Source organism: Colias croceus, chromosome 11 (assembly GCF_905220415.1).
Source record: "Colias croceus chromosome 11, ilColCroc2.1".
Taxonomy (NCBI): domain Eukaryota; kingdom Metazoa; phylum Arthropoda; class Insecta; order Lepidoptera; family Pieridae; genus Colias; species Colias croceus.
In genome coordinates this window covers 3,358,989-3,377,997 of record NC_059547.1, presented here as the reverse complement: position 1 = coordinate 3,377,997, position 19,009 = coordinate 3,358,989, and the positions used below count along the sequence as shown (strand labels likewise).

The 19,009-nt window shown below is 31.5% G+C and overlaps 2 protein-coding genes across 2 annotated transcripts; one reads left to right on the top strand and one right to left on the bottom strand.

The window, feature by feature from the left end:
* The first annotated feature begins 652 nt into the window (after positions 1 to 652).
* Positions 653 to 3,143, top strand: LOC123695478 (heparan sulfate glucosamine 3-O-sulfotransferase 3B1). Its single transcript, XM_045641337.1, has 6 exons — positions 653 to 952; positions 1,035 to 1,240; positions 1,354 to 1,434; positions 1,537 to 1,710; positions 1,998 to 2,220; positions 2,524 to 3,143. Exons 1-6 carry the CDS (start codon positions 842 to 844, stop codon positions 2,758 to 2,760), a joined length of 1,032 nt encoding a protein of 343 aa, XP_045497293.1. The 5' UTR covers positions 653 to 841; the 3' UTR covers positions 2,761 to 3,143.
* Positions 3,144 to 10,182: 7,039 nt separating this feature from the next.
* LOC123695546 lies at positions 10,183 to 15,340 on the bottom strand. Its single transcript, XM_045641423.1, has 5 exons — positions 15,223 to 15,340; positions 14,986 to 15,150; positions 13,383 to 13,530; positions 10,966 to 13,184; positions 10,183 to 10,513 (listed from the first exon to the last, which is right to left on the bottom strand). The coding sequence occupies exons 1-5, from the start codon at positions 15,261 to 15,263 to the stop codon at positions 10,348 to 10,350; spliced, it is 2,739 nt and encodes a 912-aa protein (XP_045497379.1). The 5' UTR covers positions 15,264 to 15,340; the 3' UTR covers positions 10,183 to 10,347.
* Positions 15,341 to 19,009: the final 3,669 nt, after the last annotated feature.

Genomic DNA, 19,009 nt, shown 5'->3' with positions numbered 1-19,009 from the left:
GGTTCAAAGTTATATGTATTGAAAACCAACGCCATCTGTTGTGGAATAGCTGAATGTTTTCGAATTTGGAATTTCTGAGCAAAGAGACACAAAACAGCTAATATACCTAGGGATGTTATACTAAAATAAACCGTAACTTGGTTCGTTAGGGTACATATTGAAATGCTGAATTTAAAACCTAAGTCAGTTTTTACTCAAATTAAGCTGTCCAATCAAAGGCATAGTTTACTTGTAGTGTACTGTATAACTATCGGTTTAAATGTGTGGGTTTGGCGACACTGGTTTTCATACTAATGATGACATTATAGCACTTCTATTATGTTCTTACTGTTCTGTGATTAGAAGATTAGAATAGTATTAATAAATGCAACAAATATAATTAAAAAATTGTACCATAGATTTGTTTTATTCAGAAAGCCAAATAAAAGTCTAGGCTTAGGGCCTCTTTTACTGTTCTGTGCTTAGGGCCTTGGGCACTTTTGGTTTAGGAGCGGGAAAATTAAATAGCGTTTAACTATGTCTATACGTATACTAATTGTACGAATTTAAAATATTTTCAGCGATGTTTCCATTATCAATTTATTTATTTTTGGCAAGGAGCCATACATGAATTCATGAATATCTTGTTCATTCATAAAATAAACATTTCGCGACTGCGCACTGCTAATAGTACAAATGTATCGCATTGCGGGGTGCGGGTTGTTTAATTATAGCGTGTTTTGTAAAAGAGAAGTAAAGAATAGCGTTAAATCGAATGATGATGTTTATTTATATTATTAGATAGTCGGTTTCAATTATTGTAGATTAAATAAAGTGTCACAAATGCCTTCCAAAAGCAGCAATGAGATGGATACCACTTTCTTCCAAACGAACTACGTTTATATATTTCACATTATTATTTCTATTATATTTATTATATGTGTTGAATACTTCCTTAGTTGATGAACGTAAGGTAAGTATCAATAATTTTCTATAATACTACCATTAATATTGTATTGAATTAATGAAACTGTAAAACTTTATTCAAATTTCAGGTCTCAGTCAGGCTTTCTTGGAACCACATTTCAAAATATAAAGACGCTGCATTTAAATTTGCTACGTTTTTAGGATTGAACTTAGATGGAGGTTACGAGTATCGCAGATTGCATAAATCCAACCAAGTACCCATTAAAAAACTTCCAGATGCTCTCATTATAGGCGTAAAGAAATGTGGTACACGGGCGTTATTAGAATTTTTAAGGTAAGTAATGATTATTCTTATTCTTGTAAATAATTATGTTTATAATCTTATAGGTTTCCAAATATTGAATAAAAGTTTATATAAAAATATTCAGTAATTATTTTAAAATATAGGCTGCATCCAGACGTGCGAGCCGCAGGATCAGAAGTTCATTTCTTTGACAAGTACTATCACAAAGGTTTTGAATGGTACAGGTACGTACTTAGTTACGAATTATTATTATTTCAATAATATTTTTATATTATTTAATCATTTCTTTCCATTATCTATAATGATCAATACAATTTTTTTTGCAGAGATAAAATGCCGCCAACGCTAGAAGGGCAGATTACAATGGAAAAGACACCTTCGTATTGGGTGACGAAATCCGCCCCTAAACGAGTATTTGCTATGAACCCTCTTGTAAAACTGCTAGCTGTTGTTAGAGATCCCGTGACGCGAGCAATAAGCGATTATACTCAGTCTGCTAGGTAAGGTAAATGTACCAAATACAGGGTGTTAGAAAATGTTCAAATTTTCATATTATATAGTAGGCAATAGACATTGACTGTTTGTGTTTTTAATAATTAACAGATGACGGTCTAACTTTGTTCTTCTCTTCTATGTAACTTACCTATGTCGTTTACTTTCACATAATATACCTATTCGTTTTTTCGTGCAGCATGAGTTGTAGAGCTGTACCTTTTTTATTGCAAAGTTGCAATAAATAATATGTATTGAGTAATTATTTGCTAAATATTTATTTATTTTCATACAGCAAACGACCAGGATTACCTCGTTTCGAAGACTTCGCCCTCATAAATAGCACTTTACAATGGGGCGGGGCTTGGGCCATAGATGGATCATGGCCACCAGTTAGATTGGGGATATATGCGCGACCATATCGTAGATGGCTGCGTAGGTTTCCTAAATCTAGACTTTTATTGATTAATGGTGAGAGACTTGTTGCTGATCCAGCTGCTGAAATGGCAAGAGTTCAGGTGGGTCCTAACATAAACTTTATTTCACTTGTATTATAAGAGAAAGATAGTCGCTACAAAGGAAACGAATACCTACGTTTGGCACAGAAGTAAACCTGACTTGAAAATGTGTGCTGGGTTCGATTTCCATGGAAGGAATATTGTATGACAAACAATGTATTTTATTGTGTCTAGCCGTAGATTTTAATATGTATAAAGTTTTCTCCATACCTATACGTGACGTTTCTAATACGAAACTTTTTTATTAATATTTTTAAGTTAGTATTCTTATCGCCAGTGAAGTTAATATTACATAATTTTCAGGATTTCCTCGGTCTCAAACGAGTTATCACGGACAAGCATTTTTATTTCAACTCAACGAAGGGCTTCCCTTGTCTTCTTAAATCTGAAACAAAGTCGATACCACACTGTTTGGGTAAAACCAAGGGCAGAAATCATCCCCATATAGAGCAAGCTGTATTAGATCGTCTAAAAGAATTTTATAAACCGCACAATGAAAAGTTTTACGAACTATCTGGCATTAATTTTAAATGGCCGTGAGATGGACTCAAAAATGATTAATTTACACGCACTTTTTTCTAATTTTTCAATCAATATTGTAAACTAGGATTTCAAAGTAAATGAAGAACTATAAAATTTGCTTTAGAAATTTTCTGTAGAACTGAATGATTGTTCCGCATAAGTCCGTTCAGTTTTTTAAGTGCATCTGTTACAATTTTATTATTTTATGATATATTATGTACTCCGTATACTCTAGTAGGTACTTACTTCCTGTAAGTTAAGATGTGAAAAGTCTTTGGTGTATGTAGAATGCAGTTTACTGTCTATTATATATAACATGTTTAGACGTCCACATTTGCTTTCGACTGTGATCCAAGTATTATAGGTGTACCTTTATTAAGTCATTAAAACTATAAGTAGTTAAGTACCATTAATTAATGATGTTAGGTACTTACCTAACATCATTAATTAATGAGCCTAGTCTAAGTAAGATAAAGTCCTTGCCAAACTTTAATTTGTAAATTGAACCCTTGATATTCGATTCTACTGTTAAATATTTAATTAATATAATTAACAGGTGAAGGTTCTTAGTTCGATACGAATTTCAAAATGGTTACCGTAGGTACTTAACGACGATATAAAGTTTGGCGCGGACTTTAAAAAAATACTAATTAGTACTAACTACGCTTGTAACATATCTATTACGTTGTGACTTTATTTAGGAAAAAAATATTTACAAAACAATATGATACCCGCTGTATTTACTATTGTATTTATTAATTATTGTTCTAATTACGTTGTGAATTAGGGAAAAAAGTAAAGGTACCTACTTATACTCATTAAAAAATAGTTTATCTGTGATAAGCCGTAAGCGAAAAGAAAAACATTTCACAGTATTAGACTTAGTTGCCAACAACAATTAAAATTACATTTTTAATAGGGTAAACGAAACTAATTCGAACTGATTTCATAATTTTCTTAATTCTTATTCTTTGATATATAAAACAAAAATAGGTAATTAAAAGTTAAAAATAAAGATCATTGACATTTTTCTTTGTTTGCATGTCTTCATTGATTTTCCTAAACTTTTTTCACAATCCAACCTAGTTCTTAAATCAATTACCACCTAATTCTATCATCGAAAGTTCCTAATGCACTTCACTACATTCCTATGCCAATTCTATTATAATTTTGCCAAATTTTATATCTTATACATAGTTATGTGGAAAAATCGGTAATTAATCATGGAATGGAATATTGTTGAATGGATAATTTTTAATTTAATATAGCAATAATTAGCTGCTATAAGTTACGCCTTAAATTAAATTAGGGATAGCTTTATTAAAAAAAAAACAATGGTTGTGTATGTAAACGAATATACGAGTATTGTGTATTGTAACTATTGGATTTAAATAGACTAATAAAATGTTTATTATAAAATTGTTTTTTTTTTTATTTAAACCCTCGTCTGTCGGAACACAGATCTGTGCCAAAAATTTTGTACCCGTAGTCTGTCGGGGCACAGATCTGTGCCAAATCACCGCCGGTTGGAAATTGGCTCATTGTTACGCAAATATAGTTCAAATCTGCATAAACGACTATTTAGTTGATAGCTTATGAATTACTGAATATTTAAAGTCCATCCAATAATAATTTGACCGATAAATATTCGAAATATAACAGTAATTATGTCATACTTTAGTCGAGTAACTTTTAACTTTTAAAGTTTTACAAAATGTAAAATTTTGCGGAAAGTTGAAAAACGGTAATTATTTATTGATCTTTTTATTATTATTGACTATATAACCTAATGTTTATGTGCCGAAATAATGAAAATTACCAACAATTATACCATAAATAATGGTTTCAAATATTTATCTATCACTTAACTGTACGTTGCTTAGTTTTTGACCCCTGGTAAATCATATTTTTTTTTACATATTGTATTTGTTCTTTACATCATTTTACGAGAAATTTTGTGAAGATTTTAATGATATAATTCAAAATTTGATACTGTGTTCCATTTTAGAGATATTTCGTTTTCAAATCAAAACCGACAATAATTTCCCCTTAAAATCCGCATACAGGATGTTCACAAATTCAACGTCACTATTTTTTAAATTTCGTCTTCAATTAAATTTTTCATTTTCATACAAAATAAAATGTACATGATAATATGTTTTGTTTATATTGAAAGGTATCGTTTTTGTGGTATTTATAATTGTCCTCAGGTTAAAAACGATATACATAATCAACTACATTACATATGGACATTATAGTCCGTAACCTGCTTACGAAAAAATTCCAGAGACACATTTTCTTTCTTAATTCTTTTAGTTTTAGTATATTATGGTTAAAAGTGTATATATGCTGGAAAAATAGTAAAAAAACCTACATGGGGAACAATGGTTTTCACTATGACCTATATATAGGACAAAGTGATACTATGTAATTTGTGTAGGACAAACTCAAAAAGAAATTTAACACTTTAATTGTACAACATATTCTTACCTTCATACAAATACAACATATTATTATTTATTGGGGAACCTTAAGTTTCAGAAAAAATAAAAAGCCGGCCAAGTGCGAGTCGGACTCGCGCACCGAGGGCTTCGTACAAACTTATTTTTTTTATTATGCTGTAGGTATCTTTTAAATTGTAAATCTGAGTTTTAAATGTGAATATCAAGTTAATACACGTAGGCGTTCATATTAGTTGAAAGTTGAAATTATTAAGTACTTTTTTTATTTGTAAATGGCAATTAAAAAATCATGTTCTTTGCAATTATTCTTATATCTGTTTTTATAAAACATTGCTTTTTACCAAATTTAAAGATTTTATGTACTTGGGAAGTACCCTGTTGGTTTTGATTGCCTTGCAAATGTCAAAATTTGCTAAAAATTGCAGTATTATCCCAAAGGTTTTGGTTTTTAAGGGTCCAGAACCCTAATAAGATTACGTCTGTCCATCCCATCTGCCCATCTGTCTGTCTGTCTGTCAAGACCCATTTTATAAGGAGCGCGTAATGTGACATTTAGCTGAAATTTATATTGATTACTTGAGTCGATTGAAGCTGCGAAAAAATCAAACTTATAAACCAACGCAATCAAAAGATACAGCCGTTTATGCTGCAAATTTTCGCAAATTTCGACATTAGCAAGGGAGTCGACACCTACAGGGTACTTCCCGTGTACGTAGAGTTTTGAAATTGGGGTAAAATAAGCTCTTATAGCGCAGATTGAGGAATAATTTCGAAAATCATAAAATTTTAGAGTTACAACATAATAAAAAGTTGGTTTGTTCGGAGCCCTCGGTGTGCGAGTTTTTTATTCTTATGTACTATATGTAGTACATTCGTAGGCAGAACGTTATAGATGTAGATCGCTGTCTGAAGACGATTATTTTTTTGCATTCATGACTTTAAACAGCCTTGGAACATTACAGATTTAATAAAACGAATTAAATGCATCATTTGCAGTACGCCTGAAAATATAAATCTATCCTCTCATTTTGTAAATGACTAGCGATAACAATTATTGTATTTTTGGTGTCAAAACTGCTTCTATTACCCAGAAGAAGAATGCAATTTTTTTATTTGAAGATATCACATTGCTGTCTAAAACTACATAATCAATAATTACTTATTTGTTAGGTAACCCTAAATAAACTTCCACCTTGATATTTTAATTTTCATTTGAAGATAGAAATATCTAAGTAACTATTTGATAGGATTACCTTTTTCCGATTCGTAAGCATTTGAGTATCAATAAAAGAGAATTCAAATGGAACAACGATCCTTGTGGCAATGGAAGACAAGACACTCCAAGGCTTACTTTAACAATAGGACGTAACAGTATTTGAAATCAAGAAAATATAACTCTGTATACTTTGTCAAATGAACAGATAATAATACTTACACGATCAGTGTCTGGGAATTTGCAGCTTTTAATTCCTGATACCAGGATTATTCATGAAATTCTACACATTACGTTTTATTTTATTCCAATCAAAATATTTTTAAGTTCCATGCCGTTTGTGTACTACGGACTTAGTAGTTAGGACTAAACTATACTGAACCGATTTTAATACAATTTTACCGATTAGTTTATATCTTAATTACAATATGCTTGGAAATACTGCATGTATTGAAGTAAAATAAAAACTAGATTGGATAGCTTTCATCACTTTCCTGATCAAATTCAAGTGGAACCTCGTGGTAATAAATCGTCGTCTCAAGGCGATCGTTGTGTTCGATATATTACAAGAAATAATGAACAGAAGTTCGTTCTGTTCGACGTTATTTGTGCAAATATTGAATTGCAAATATTCCTATTAATTGGCCAATGTTGGCGTCAACATCACACATTACAACCACATGAGTATATAAATAGTACAGACACAAAGCTTCATAACAATTTTTTACCTATTATTTCAATCCGTTAGATGATTGATATTTTTTTAAGAATCTCTGTACTATTTATTTACTCATAAGCTAATTTAGCCCACGGACAAAATTATTTGAGTAACGCGTGGCTAAGTTATATGCATAAATAGGATTGGGAGCGTTAATTTTATTAAGGCATAACGTTCATTTTTTTAATAAAACAATAATATGATACGATTCTTTCTTCTATACAACTAGGGACATAATATAATGATTTTCATTTTGTATGTTTTCTGATTCCTATTATTTGTTGATTGTTAGAATTATAAGTATAACATTTAGATGTATAATATCATTTATATGTAATTGTTTATTTATTATGAATCTTTAAGTTTATTGATTTTTATCCTTTACATAAGCTGTATTTTATAAAAAATGTTTCAAACTCAAATTTCCGTAAATTTTTGATTTATAAATTAAATGTAACGGTTTATAATTAAGTTATGGTATAATTAAATGTAGATTTCACATTTGTACAGCTTAGACATTTTTCTGAATGGATACAGTGCCTTTCGATTTGTAGTTGGACAACATTTCATATAATACGATTACTAGCTTCCGCCCGCGACTCCGTCCGCACGGAAAAAATTAAGATTTTTTTCTACGTATTTTTCCGGGATAAAAAATATCCTATTTTACGCCCAGGATAATAAGGTATAATTATACCAAGTTTCATCGAAACCGAAACCTTAGTTTTCACGTGATGCCTTCACATACAGACAGACAGACAGACAATAATTTTTTTAATCACATATTTGGGCTTGGTATCGATCCAGTAACACCCCCTGCTATTTATATTTTCAATATTTTCAATGTACAGAATTGACCCTTCTACAGATTTATTATATGTATAGATAATAATTAAAAGCATGAAAGAAAAAAAAAGCATTTCTTCATAATGCTATTGTTACCACAAAAAATATTTTCTTAAATGCAAATTTTAAGAGAAAATAAATTAGACATGTGGAGACGTTATACATACAGACGTTAGAACAAAGCCCACTATAAGAATAACGTCATTTAGGAATAAGACGTTTTTTAAACATTAATAAAAACCTAAATATTTCCAAAAAGTAAAAATTACTGTTAGTTTTTATCTAGTTTTGATTAAAATAAAAATAAAAACAAGTAGCAAAAAATTTTGAAATGTTGTCATTTTGGAGCACCCTGTAAAGTCTGTATTTGTATGAACATGATTGGAGATCGCGCCCGCTTATGCTCATGCGTAAACGATGATATTCATAATCAACTTTCTCGAATTTTTATTAAATAAACCTATGTTTTTGTTATATTCACTCAAAAGATTGTCTATTCTAGTATGAAAATACAAAAATAAAAATCTAAAATACCTTGATATTATTTTTTTATGAGTATTTTTCTTTACAATGTAACATTTATTCAAAATGTGTGGGAAAAAATGCTTCTAATAAGTAAAATAAGCATGCCAGGGAGTAAGTAAGGTAACTAATATAAAGTTTGGTTATCTAGTTAGCATCAAAATTTACAAGAGTCTCACAGGTTAAAGTTTATATCACAAATTTTAATATCGAAAAAAATCGGCAAATCAGCGCCGAAAGCTCGAATTTGCCCGACAGACAGCACCTTTTTGAGGCGGCGCGCCGCGACAGCTGAGGGGTTAATTAGTTACCTGCTAGCTTTCCGCCAGCGGATTCGCCCGCGTAGTCAAAGAAAAAGCCGCATTGCTCCCGTTCTTGTGGAATTTCCGGGATAAAACCTATCCTATGTACTTTGAACTTTCTTAGGTCTCAATCTACCTATCTCTATAATAAAATCCATATACTTATCTTATAAAAAATATATTCGAAATATCTATAAGTAGGTACTTAGGTACTTTTATGTATGGAAGTAGGCAGAATGAAAATATGTAAGTAGGTATTATTGAAAGTCCCGAGTCCCGAATTTTTTATTTACATTTTATGTGAAAATGTATGTAAAATACATAGTTAACATCAAAATATCATAGTATACATAAAGCCTGCCTCAGATAAAGGTATGAAATAAAAGAGGTAAATAAATGTTATTATTTATTAACAAAACAACTTAATAGAACATTTTTTTTTAATTCAAGAAGAAAGTAGCATGAAAACAATCCCTTACTCCGTTGATACAATGCTAAGGTAAGTATAAAAAGGAAATATATAGAATTATGAAAAAAACGTTGTGTGGTTTAATGAAACCACGGTAAAAGTGAAACTTACGATAATTATCGTATTTGTACGAGTAGTAAGTACGTCACGCGACATGCGCTACACAGACCAAAAAGTTTGAGACGATACGTAATAAAAGTTTCACTTTAAAAAATCAAACAAAACGAAAATAAAATTTGAATTTTCCTTAAATCAATGATGTCTAAAAAAGATATACCTACAATACAATGTTGTATTTTAAAAAGGCAACGGCCCTTTAGAAATTGTAAGTCGCGCATAATCTTTTACGCATTTAAGCATATATTATTTACACTAGTTGCGCTCCGCGGTTTCACCCGCATGGATCCGCTCCTGTTGATCTTAGCGTGATGATAATATATAGCCTATAGCCTTCCTCGATGAATGGGCTATCGAACATCGAAAGAATTTTTCAAATCTGACCAGTAGTTCCTGGGATTAGCGCGTACAAACAAACAAACAAATTACAAACTCTTCATTTTATAATATTAGTATAGATTTACATCTCACTTACTCACTTACATAAATCAGGCAATCAAAATAAACTGACCTTTCTATTGCCATTCTGGATTAAATTTTTGGATGATGTACAATAATCACTTTGAAACATCTTATTTTTTATATTGTAATAAGATTTTGTGAGTTTATATATTTTTATATACCTATGTATTTTATATGTTTATAACCTATGTATTTAAAAATAAAAACTTTGGGATTTTTGGTTAAATACTTTGATTATTTATATGAATGTTTTAGTACAGTGTGTATGATATTTGTAGTCTTTGTATGTTTATAAGTAAATAAAAAAGTAAGTAAATAAAAATGTGGTATTAAATATTATAGGATACTGTATAATATTATAATATGTATCTACAAATTTTGTACATTCTAAGTACCTAGGTATATATTTTTATGCAACAAGTTTGCTTTCACTACTTTCAGATATGGTAAAACATCTGAAAGTATATAATATTGTTGTGAATTATATAAATAAATTATCGATAGTTATCACTTGGTATATGTACAGGTATTTCCATAGGCTTCACTTGTAAGTATGATACTGAGCTCATACTGACTAGAGCAAACACTATTGGAACATTATCTGAGTGCTGTGAATGAAGAGCCTCGATTTCTGACGCTGTTGGTAGTGTTGATGATTCCCTGAAAATTAAGTTTATTAATATTATCGTCCTGCATATGCTATGAGCTAATAATAATTGGCAAGAGACAACTCAGGACCGGGGAAGATGGAGAGTTCTCATCTCAGAGGACAAGACCCACTTTTGGGTTTCAGCGCAATAGGAGTAAGTAAGTAGTAAGTAATATTATCATTCCATTCTTTACGTTTATATCTTTTTTTAATGAAACGTAGTTTTTCAGACATAGCCGAATACAACTCTTTATGAGAGTTAGTATATTTCTGTTATTAAATATATCAATTGATAAAAAAAATTGTATAAACATGACAACAAAAAATGTGTATAATAAATTGAACCAGACTTTGATAACATGCTATCAGTTTTATTTTAGAAAAACAATTAATCTGGTATTTCTTCGTTCTTTTTGAAGCAATTTTAAACTAATTTTAGAAAACAGTGGTTATGTATACTTACTCTAGGCAAATAACTCGGAAATGTGGTGTTGGAGGGTCAGTTTTCTTAAAATTCTCCACATCTCTATTGTATACATCAAAATCCATATTCAGTGTTGAATTACTAGTAATTTCTTTGTTCGATTTTATTATTCTTAACTTTTGTAGTACTGACTGAGTATCGCTACAATCTTCAGGCTTAACTAAGCAATCTACATCAAAATGAGTTTGGAACAAAGAAATGTCTTGGAATTCCGTAATACTTTCTTTTAGACTTTCCAAGAAAGCTATTTTCAATCCTAACCAGTTTTCAAACGCATTTGATTTAAATTTGGCAAAATCATATAGAAGTTTTGTCTTTGATAGCAATGGATCTATGCCATATTCTTCACATAGTTCTACTCGGCCAAAATCGTTCTCACTAGGAAGCCACTTGCCTTTTATAGTTTCTTTAATAGCATCAGTATATTTTTTATCTTTTATTTCTAAACATTTATCATGAGTTGAGATATTAGCTTCATTAGCAATATCTTGTTTTTCGGACAACCGTTTGAGAATATTAAAGGGATTCCTTAATTTTTTACTCTTTTTACATTTCTGTGCAGGTGCTTTAGTTGTTTCTTCTTGTATTACACAGTCTGTGTCAGATGAGGAATCGAGAATTATTTGCCTCCGATTAATTACATCATGTACAGAATTTAAATAATAATCACAATTATAACATCTATTGAATGTTTTTAGTAATTTCGAGAATGTTCTCCTATGCCTTGGTGTTGCTTTGCCATTAATTTCTAGAGCTTTTAATTCTAACGCCATTATTTTAATTGATTTAAGGTTATCTTCAAGAGAATCATCATCCGTTTTCCGCTTTTTATTTTGTGGTTCTTCATCGTCCATGTCTAGGTCAATGGTTTCTATTGCATCAGCAGTGACAATATCAAAATATGGGCCTAGCCTTAGATTTGTTTTGTATCTTGAATTGTAGGTGTTGAGGAGTCTTTGTAAGGACTGAGTGTTATCTTGATTAACATTACCCCTTGCTACAAGTTGCTTCAACTTTTGAGCCAAAGCTTTTATCCTCTGTAAGTAAGCTTCTTGATTGCTCACGTTATTCTGTGCTACATAATTATTTCCTCTGCTATTAAAGTAATTGAAGTTGTTAAGAGGTAGCCTTTGAAATATCTGTGATCTCTGATAAAACTGAGGCCTTTGAAAGAACAGGGAACCTCGGGATTGGAAAGGTGACGGAAAGAATATTTGTTGAATAAAGGGTCTGTGGAATAGCATGTTAATATTAAAGTAATTGAAGTTAGATTGTGGTCTTAAATAGGAGAACTGTCTGAAATGATTATTGTGGTACATTTGTGTTGAATGAGGTCTATTTGAATTTGATGGGCCACTGGTGGATGCAGTCCTTAATCTTTTTATGTGACTTCCACTTGCTTCATCACTAGAACTATAAGATAAACTAGATGATCTTGTACACTTTTTGGGCACATTCCTTAAGTTAATTGTATATGATTCTTCAAGAACCATATCATTTGGAACATATTTAGCTTCTGGCACCTTTAAAGTTACAGTGCGCTTTTCTAATAAATCTGGAATAGTACTGAATATATCATTTGTTGTAATTGCACAGGATTGTTTTAGTTTCCTATTCTTTAATCTTGATAACTTGTTGTGGTAACTTTTATAAACAGAGTTATATGATTGTACATTGATTGTTTCACTAGTGTGATCTTTTTCTGGCTCTTTATTCTCATTTTCACTGGCAACTTCTGTTTCCTTAGTGCCATTAGAAGAACAGGCTCTATCACATAGTGGCGTGTCTTCTCTTGATTTTTCTTCATTAGTTGTAACAATTTCATTGAGTTGAGACTCACTCAAAGGTATGCTTGTATTTTCATCAAGATTCTCATGTTTCTGTTCTGTTTTCAATCTATTATTAACAAGAGCTCCTTCTAGTGTACTTTCATTTGTTTTACCTGCATTATTTGTAACATTTTCATTGAGTTGGGATTCACTCAAAGGTATGCTAGTATTTTCGTCAAGGTTTTCATTTTTCTGTTCTGATTTCAATCTATTATTAACAAGAGCTCTATGTTTATAAACTTTGTAACCTATCCTACTTAATAAAGCATATACTTTGTATTTTAATAGATTTATATCCCCTCGCAGTAGTAAGGTGTAGGCTTGTTGTAGTGATACTGTTACTCCGCCATATTTAAGGAGCAGACAATTCTGAAATTAAGTTAATAATATATTATTATACAGTACTCAAATGTTTTTAATATGAAAATACAAAACAATGTGTTTGAAATCATACGTTACAAATATATTAAAATCTGACATTTGAATCTTAAAATAAAAAATCAAAACGGACCACAATTAAACAACTTTCACAAATCTTCACAGCAGCAAAAAAAATAACAAACAAACCAATTCCATCAACAGCAATGCTTCCTCAGGTCTCAAATAAAGAATTCTCCCAACATTGTGACCTAAGTATTGCCAGTAACCACCACACTTCTGCGTTACTTCAGCTAACATGAGCTCATCTTTCCATTCTGCATGACTAAGTTGACCTCTGTAAAAGATATAATAAAAACATGTTGATTTTACATGAAATACTTGAATTCAATTATATAGATTTTCAGGTGAATTACTGATCATAGCTTTATATTTAATTATTTTTATGGGTATTTCTTTAGAAATTTGCGGCACGAATCAAGGGGGGGTAGGGGAGGGAAAGGGAGGGGGGAGGTAAGGGGAGACCCCCTGTGAAGTGGGGGGGTGCGGAAACCCCCCCTTCTATTTTTTTTTTGAATTTATATTTATACTAGCTTACCGCCCGCGGCTTCGCCCGCTTTGTCTAAAACCTAATAAATTATATACTAAAACCTTCCTCTTGAATCACTCTATCTATTAAAAAAAACCGCATCATAATCCGTTGCATAGTTTTAAAGATTTAAGCATACAAAGGGACATAGGCAAATAGGGACAGAAAAAGCGACTTTGTTTTGTACTATGTAGTGAAATGTAGTTAGAAATATACTGAAGATTATGGGCTTTCTTGACTGCTCCGGCACTGCAGAACGTGGCGCTTGCCCCCGTGTACCTCGTTGCAGGCAGGAGTCTTCACTCGCCTTCGTAGCTTCGGCTTTTTGGTCGCCTTTGGCGACCAGCCTCAGCCACTCCGGCTCGCTTGACTCTGCCTGCTCCTCAGCACACGCGGGCGCCACGCTCCTCCGCGCCTCCGACTTTTTTAATACACTCTAGTGTATGACAGACAAGTACCACGTGGAGTCGGGGTGGACAGATTCGGTTCTGTTACTAACAATTTGTGTGCAATGTACATACAATAAAAAAAACATTTTTTTAATAATTATACATGTTTGATACAATTTACAAGGGCAATGAATGGATCAATTTTATTTTTTTCCAATCAGCGTCTCCACATATTATATTCTTTAATAATATCATCGAAGTTTGGGTGGTTATAGTTTAAAAAATCTCTATACAACACGCCACTGGGACTCAATTCTTTGAGTATGAGTCCCATCAGGGGCAACAAATGCAAATGGGTTGTCTGGGTCTGAGTGATTAACTTTTTTTAAAACATACCCATGTTGCCCCAATCATATACTACTCGCCAATAATCCGTATGAATTGTTGTCCCTCAGCAACATGCTTTTGAATGAACTATGAAGGAACTATGGTTTTTAATGTACATTTTGACATTTGTTATCTCTTTCAAACACAATTCTTGTAGGTAGTTTTGTCAATGCAACTCATACAATTTTGAACATAACCTCAAAAATTAAAATTAAGATTTCTCTGTAATTACAAGTTTCCGCACGAAAAGCCGCTAATGTATGTTTCGGGGCATTATTATCGATCGAAAAAAATTAAAATCACGCCGAAATTCGTGCCGCAAGTTTCTAAAGCCAACCCTTTTTATGTGTTAAATTGTAGATAACACTCAGGATTGTGAGTTATTTAAACAGGTAGGTAAGTTCGGGTATAATTTAAAATAAATTACCTTTTTTCGATACGTTCAACTTCTATGAGACACTTCTTGGCTTCCAGTGATGCTTGAATTTGTTTTTGTTCTAACCAAGAACCATTCGGGACTACATCTTTCAATCCTAATTCAGGTAAATTTGCCTCGAGTCTAGTTACACCTTTTTTCACAATCTCATCACCGCTAAAATATATAAACATTTTTAAAACACTATAAAAAATAACACAATTTACAGAGACAAGAAAGAATTCTTACGATAATATCTTTATATTGTTCATGATTGTATTCAAACGCATTAATTGGAAATGATGGTAAGTTGAATTATATACCAATTTTTAATATAATTAGAGACCGTTTTTAGCATAACTTTTTATTAAAAAATAAAAAAGTGAAGTGACGTGAAATTATACCCACGAAAATAAAAATTATAAACTGTCAAGTGTCAATGTCGTCCAAGATGACAGCGCCACTAGGCCATTGTATTGCTATTATAAATGAATAAAAACTGAGTGCAGTAGGTCTAGGCTTCATAAACCAACACGTTGGTTTAAAATGCTCTGGGACTAGGTGATAAGTCATAGGTTTTTAGTTATATTCATGACCCATGAGCAAACGCCAAACTGTATAATGTAATTTGTAGGTAAATCAAATCATTCGTCGGTATTTGCTAATGATTAGGTATATAAAGTTGGTAAGCCTCGAAGATATACATATACATTTATTTCCACACACAAGACAATGAATAGACTATGATAATTAAAGTTTTAGGAAAGATCTAAGAGATATGACAAGAGATTATACTGTTTTATCTACACTCCATATAGCTACTTTGTAAGTTTCGTTTGTACCAGCTGATGTAGATACTTTGTAATAACATTAAATTACAATTTTCTGTTCACCTCGTCTGCGTCTCTTATGTTCTCCAACTTGCTTTTTTGTGAAATTTCCTATTAAACTTTTCATTAAATCTTACTACAACAACGAACACATAGAAAAGACGTTTGGAAGTAATATGCGTATTCATTGTAATTTAAAAAATGACAAATAAAGTAGGTAGTGTGTAATAATATGACGTAAATAGGTATTTTTAACCGACTTCAAAAAAAAGGAGGAGGTTATCAATTCGGCCGGTATATTTTTATTACAAAGTTTTCTGTAATTTGAATTTATGAAATGAATTTTTTAAACTTTTTAAATTTTAATTAGTTAAAAAAATTGCAGGCAACAAATGGCAACATTGATATCTAATTAAAAAATATTGTGTGGTTTTATGAAACCACGGTAAAAGTGAAACTGTTCGAACCTAAGAGCAATAAACCTATGCTCTTAGGATTAGGTTCGAACGGTTCCGAACACTGCTTTGTGTAGCGCATGTCGCGTGCCGAGTAGGTCGGCAGCCGCGATACACGCGACATGCGCTACACAGACCAAAAAGTTTGAGACGATGTAATAAAAGTTTCACTTTAAAAAACTTTACAGTGCTTTCGCTTTGGCGGGTGTTTGGCGGGATGTGGATCGACGTTCATAGATTTTTAATTTTTATTTTATCAATATTTATCTAATTAATAAGTTTTAGCTCAGATCAAATCTGAAAATGTTTAAAAGGTGTGAAATTAAGATATTCACCTGATTTGGCATTATTTAAAACAGGTATGTACTTTTTTTATAAGAATTAGGTACCTACGTAGATACCTAATACCTACTATTATGGAAAATGTAGTAATTTTGTAATGTTTTGTCCTTAGGTTTTGTCATATAGAATTTAAGTTTAAAAATGTATTGAAAACTTCACTATTTTTCCATTCTATAATATTTTTTAAGCATAGTACTTAGGTACATAAGACTAATAAAACGAAGTTATACGAATCAAAACGGGTGGTTACGTGGAAAATCCTATACATTCTAATTACTATACCTGCATAAGTTATAATATTAAGTAAGTACTGCTTACACATAAAATTTAAATTTATCTAAATGAGAATCGGAACGCGCCTAATGTAGGAAATTTGTACCTATTCAGATTTCTGAGTGACAACATAAATGATAAAATAGTAAAACTCATGGCATGAGTCTCATGCGCACCAGCAAATGAGTGAAAATTAAATGATTTGTTTTTATTTTCTGAGATTAAGTTACTTTTAAAATACTACTACTAACAATTTTGTGAATATTCTTTCCGTGTTTATGAAACTATTATAATCACATTGTAATATATGCTTACGGTACCTACCTACCTATTTTTTATGAAAAAAAAAAAATGTAGGTAGGTAGTTATCTAAGTAAATATTATCAATTAAAAAATGTTCCAGAATGGTACCGAACTACCATTTTGAGTGAAGATGTAACGGATAATCCCTGTGGATAATCCTTTTCACAACATCAAAATCGACATTTTCGAGCTTTTATTTGTCGAATTTGAGAAGGCGTCCTTAACAATTTGAAAGCAAAGTAGGTACCTAACAACCAAGTTAAAACAAAGAAATGGTTAATTCTGTGGTTAATTTTTACTCTAGCCAGTGTCGTGGACTAGTGGTCATTCTAGAATCTAGAGTCTAGACGTTTCACTCCGGGTCATTTGGTTAGAGGCGCCAAAATGCACACGGGCTTCAGCATAACGCGAAATATACACCTACGGTCTTACTAATAAAATGTTACCCATTCGCTATGCAGTGGATTAGTTATTGCAATAACCTGTCTTGTTTTTATAATTGACGTTTCATGTGAGCAAGAGCAGGACACAGCTATGGTTGAAATTGTTAGAAATTTATCCATTGTATACCTTTTTATTAGTAAGGCCGCTAGTCTTTTGATTGAACAAGGTACACGTCATCGCTTATGTTATGAAATTGAGATCACTAGCAATAAATGTTATTTTTGATCGGTCATATAGAGGCGAAAGGGTGCCATTAGAAGTTTAGATTTAACTTTCAATGCGAGCGAGGGCTGGCGCAGCTGATACATTTTAGTTCGAAGTTCTCGGCGAGACAAAAGTAGTGGACAATGGGCTTAGTTCAGAGATAAAAAATGATGGTCATGAGAATATCTCTTAGTCCTTAGATTAAGAGCATCTAAATAATATTTAAATGTATTTTTTATACAGAAATGCGGTATTTTTTTTTAAATATAAAATTCTGTCTATGTTGTATTTATTTTTATTTATTAAAATATTTATATAATATTATGTAAGTATGTATATATATAATTTGAGAATGATTTACGTTTTATAAGGAACATTAGTCATCTGTTATTTTATATAACCTGCATACGTACGTTTGCCAAGTCTCGAGTAATTTAAAACAATAATTTATATATTCTACTTACATAAAAAGTTTATATTATTATGTTTTGTTAATTGCATACAGAACAAACTTATTAGGTTTCAGGTAGCTGCTACAGTTATAACTTATAAAATATAATATAGTAGCACAATACTGTAACTTATAATTTGACTAACCAGGCTTTATTACAGTGTGTTCTTGCAACAACTTCAATACAATGAAACAATTAAACATGTTATACCAAATAGAGAGACTGCTACGCCAGTTAAAATTGGCTTTTCAATTTCGACGTGTAGGTAGTAATTGTAGTAAGCTACGTTTGTGAATTCGTAGTAGGTTTATCGTAGCGTAGCAAGTTGGAAGCATGCCTGACTATCGATTAGTCGCGCGGTCTAATCCGAGAGGGAGCGACGCTGTACGACTGTACCCGAGGTGGATTCACGTCCACAAATAGCGGAAGTAATGAAATGTACAGAAAGATATGAAGCGGAAAAATTGTCGCTTTCCTCTTTCTTCGCGTCACGTCTTAACGTCTAAAAAGGCTTCCTACGTTTGGCTTTCTGGCATGATAAAATGAATACGTAATCATTAATAATAAAGTTTATTTCGTAAATAATTTATTATCTTGTATTTATTTGCTATCATTTTTGCTATCAATTTGATATACAAAATATGTATATCCAATGATCAATATAAATAGGAGATTCTTAGATGCACAATTATTACGGATACACATATTCGGACTTAATTGCAAATGTTTAAAA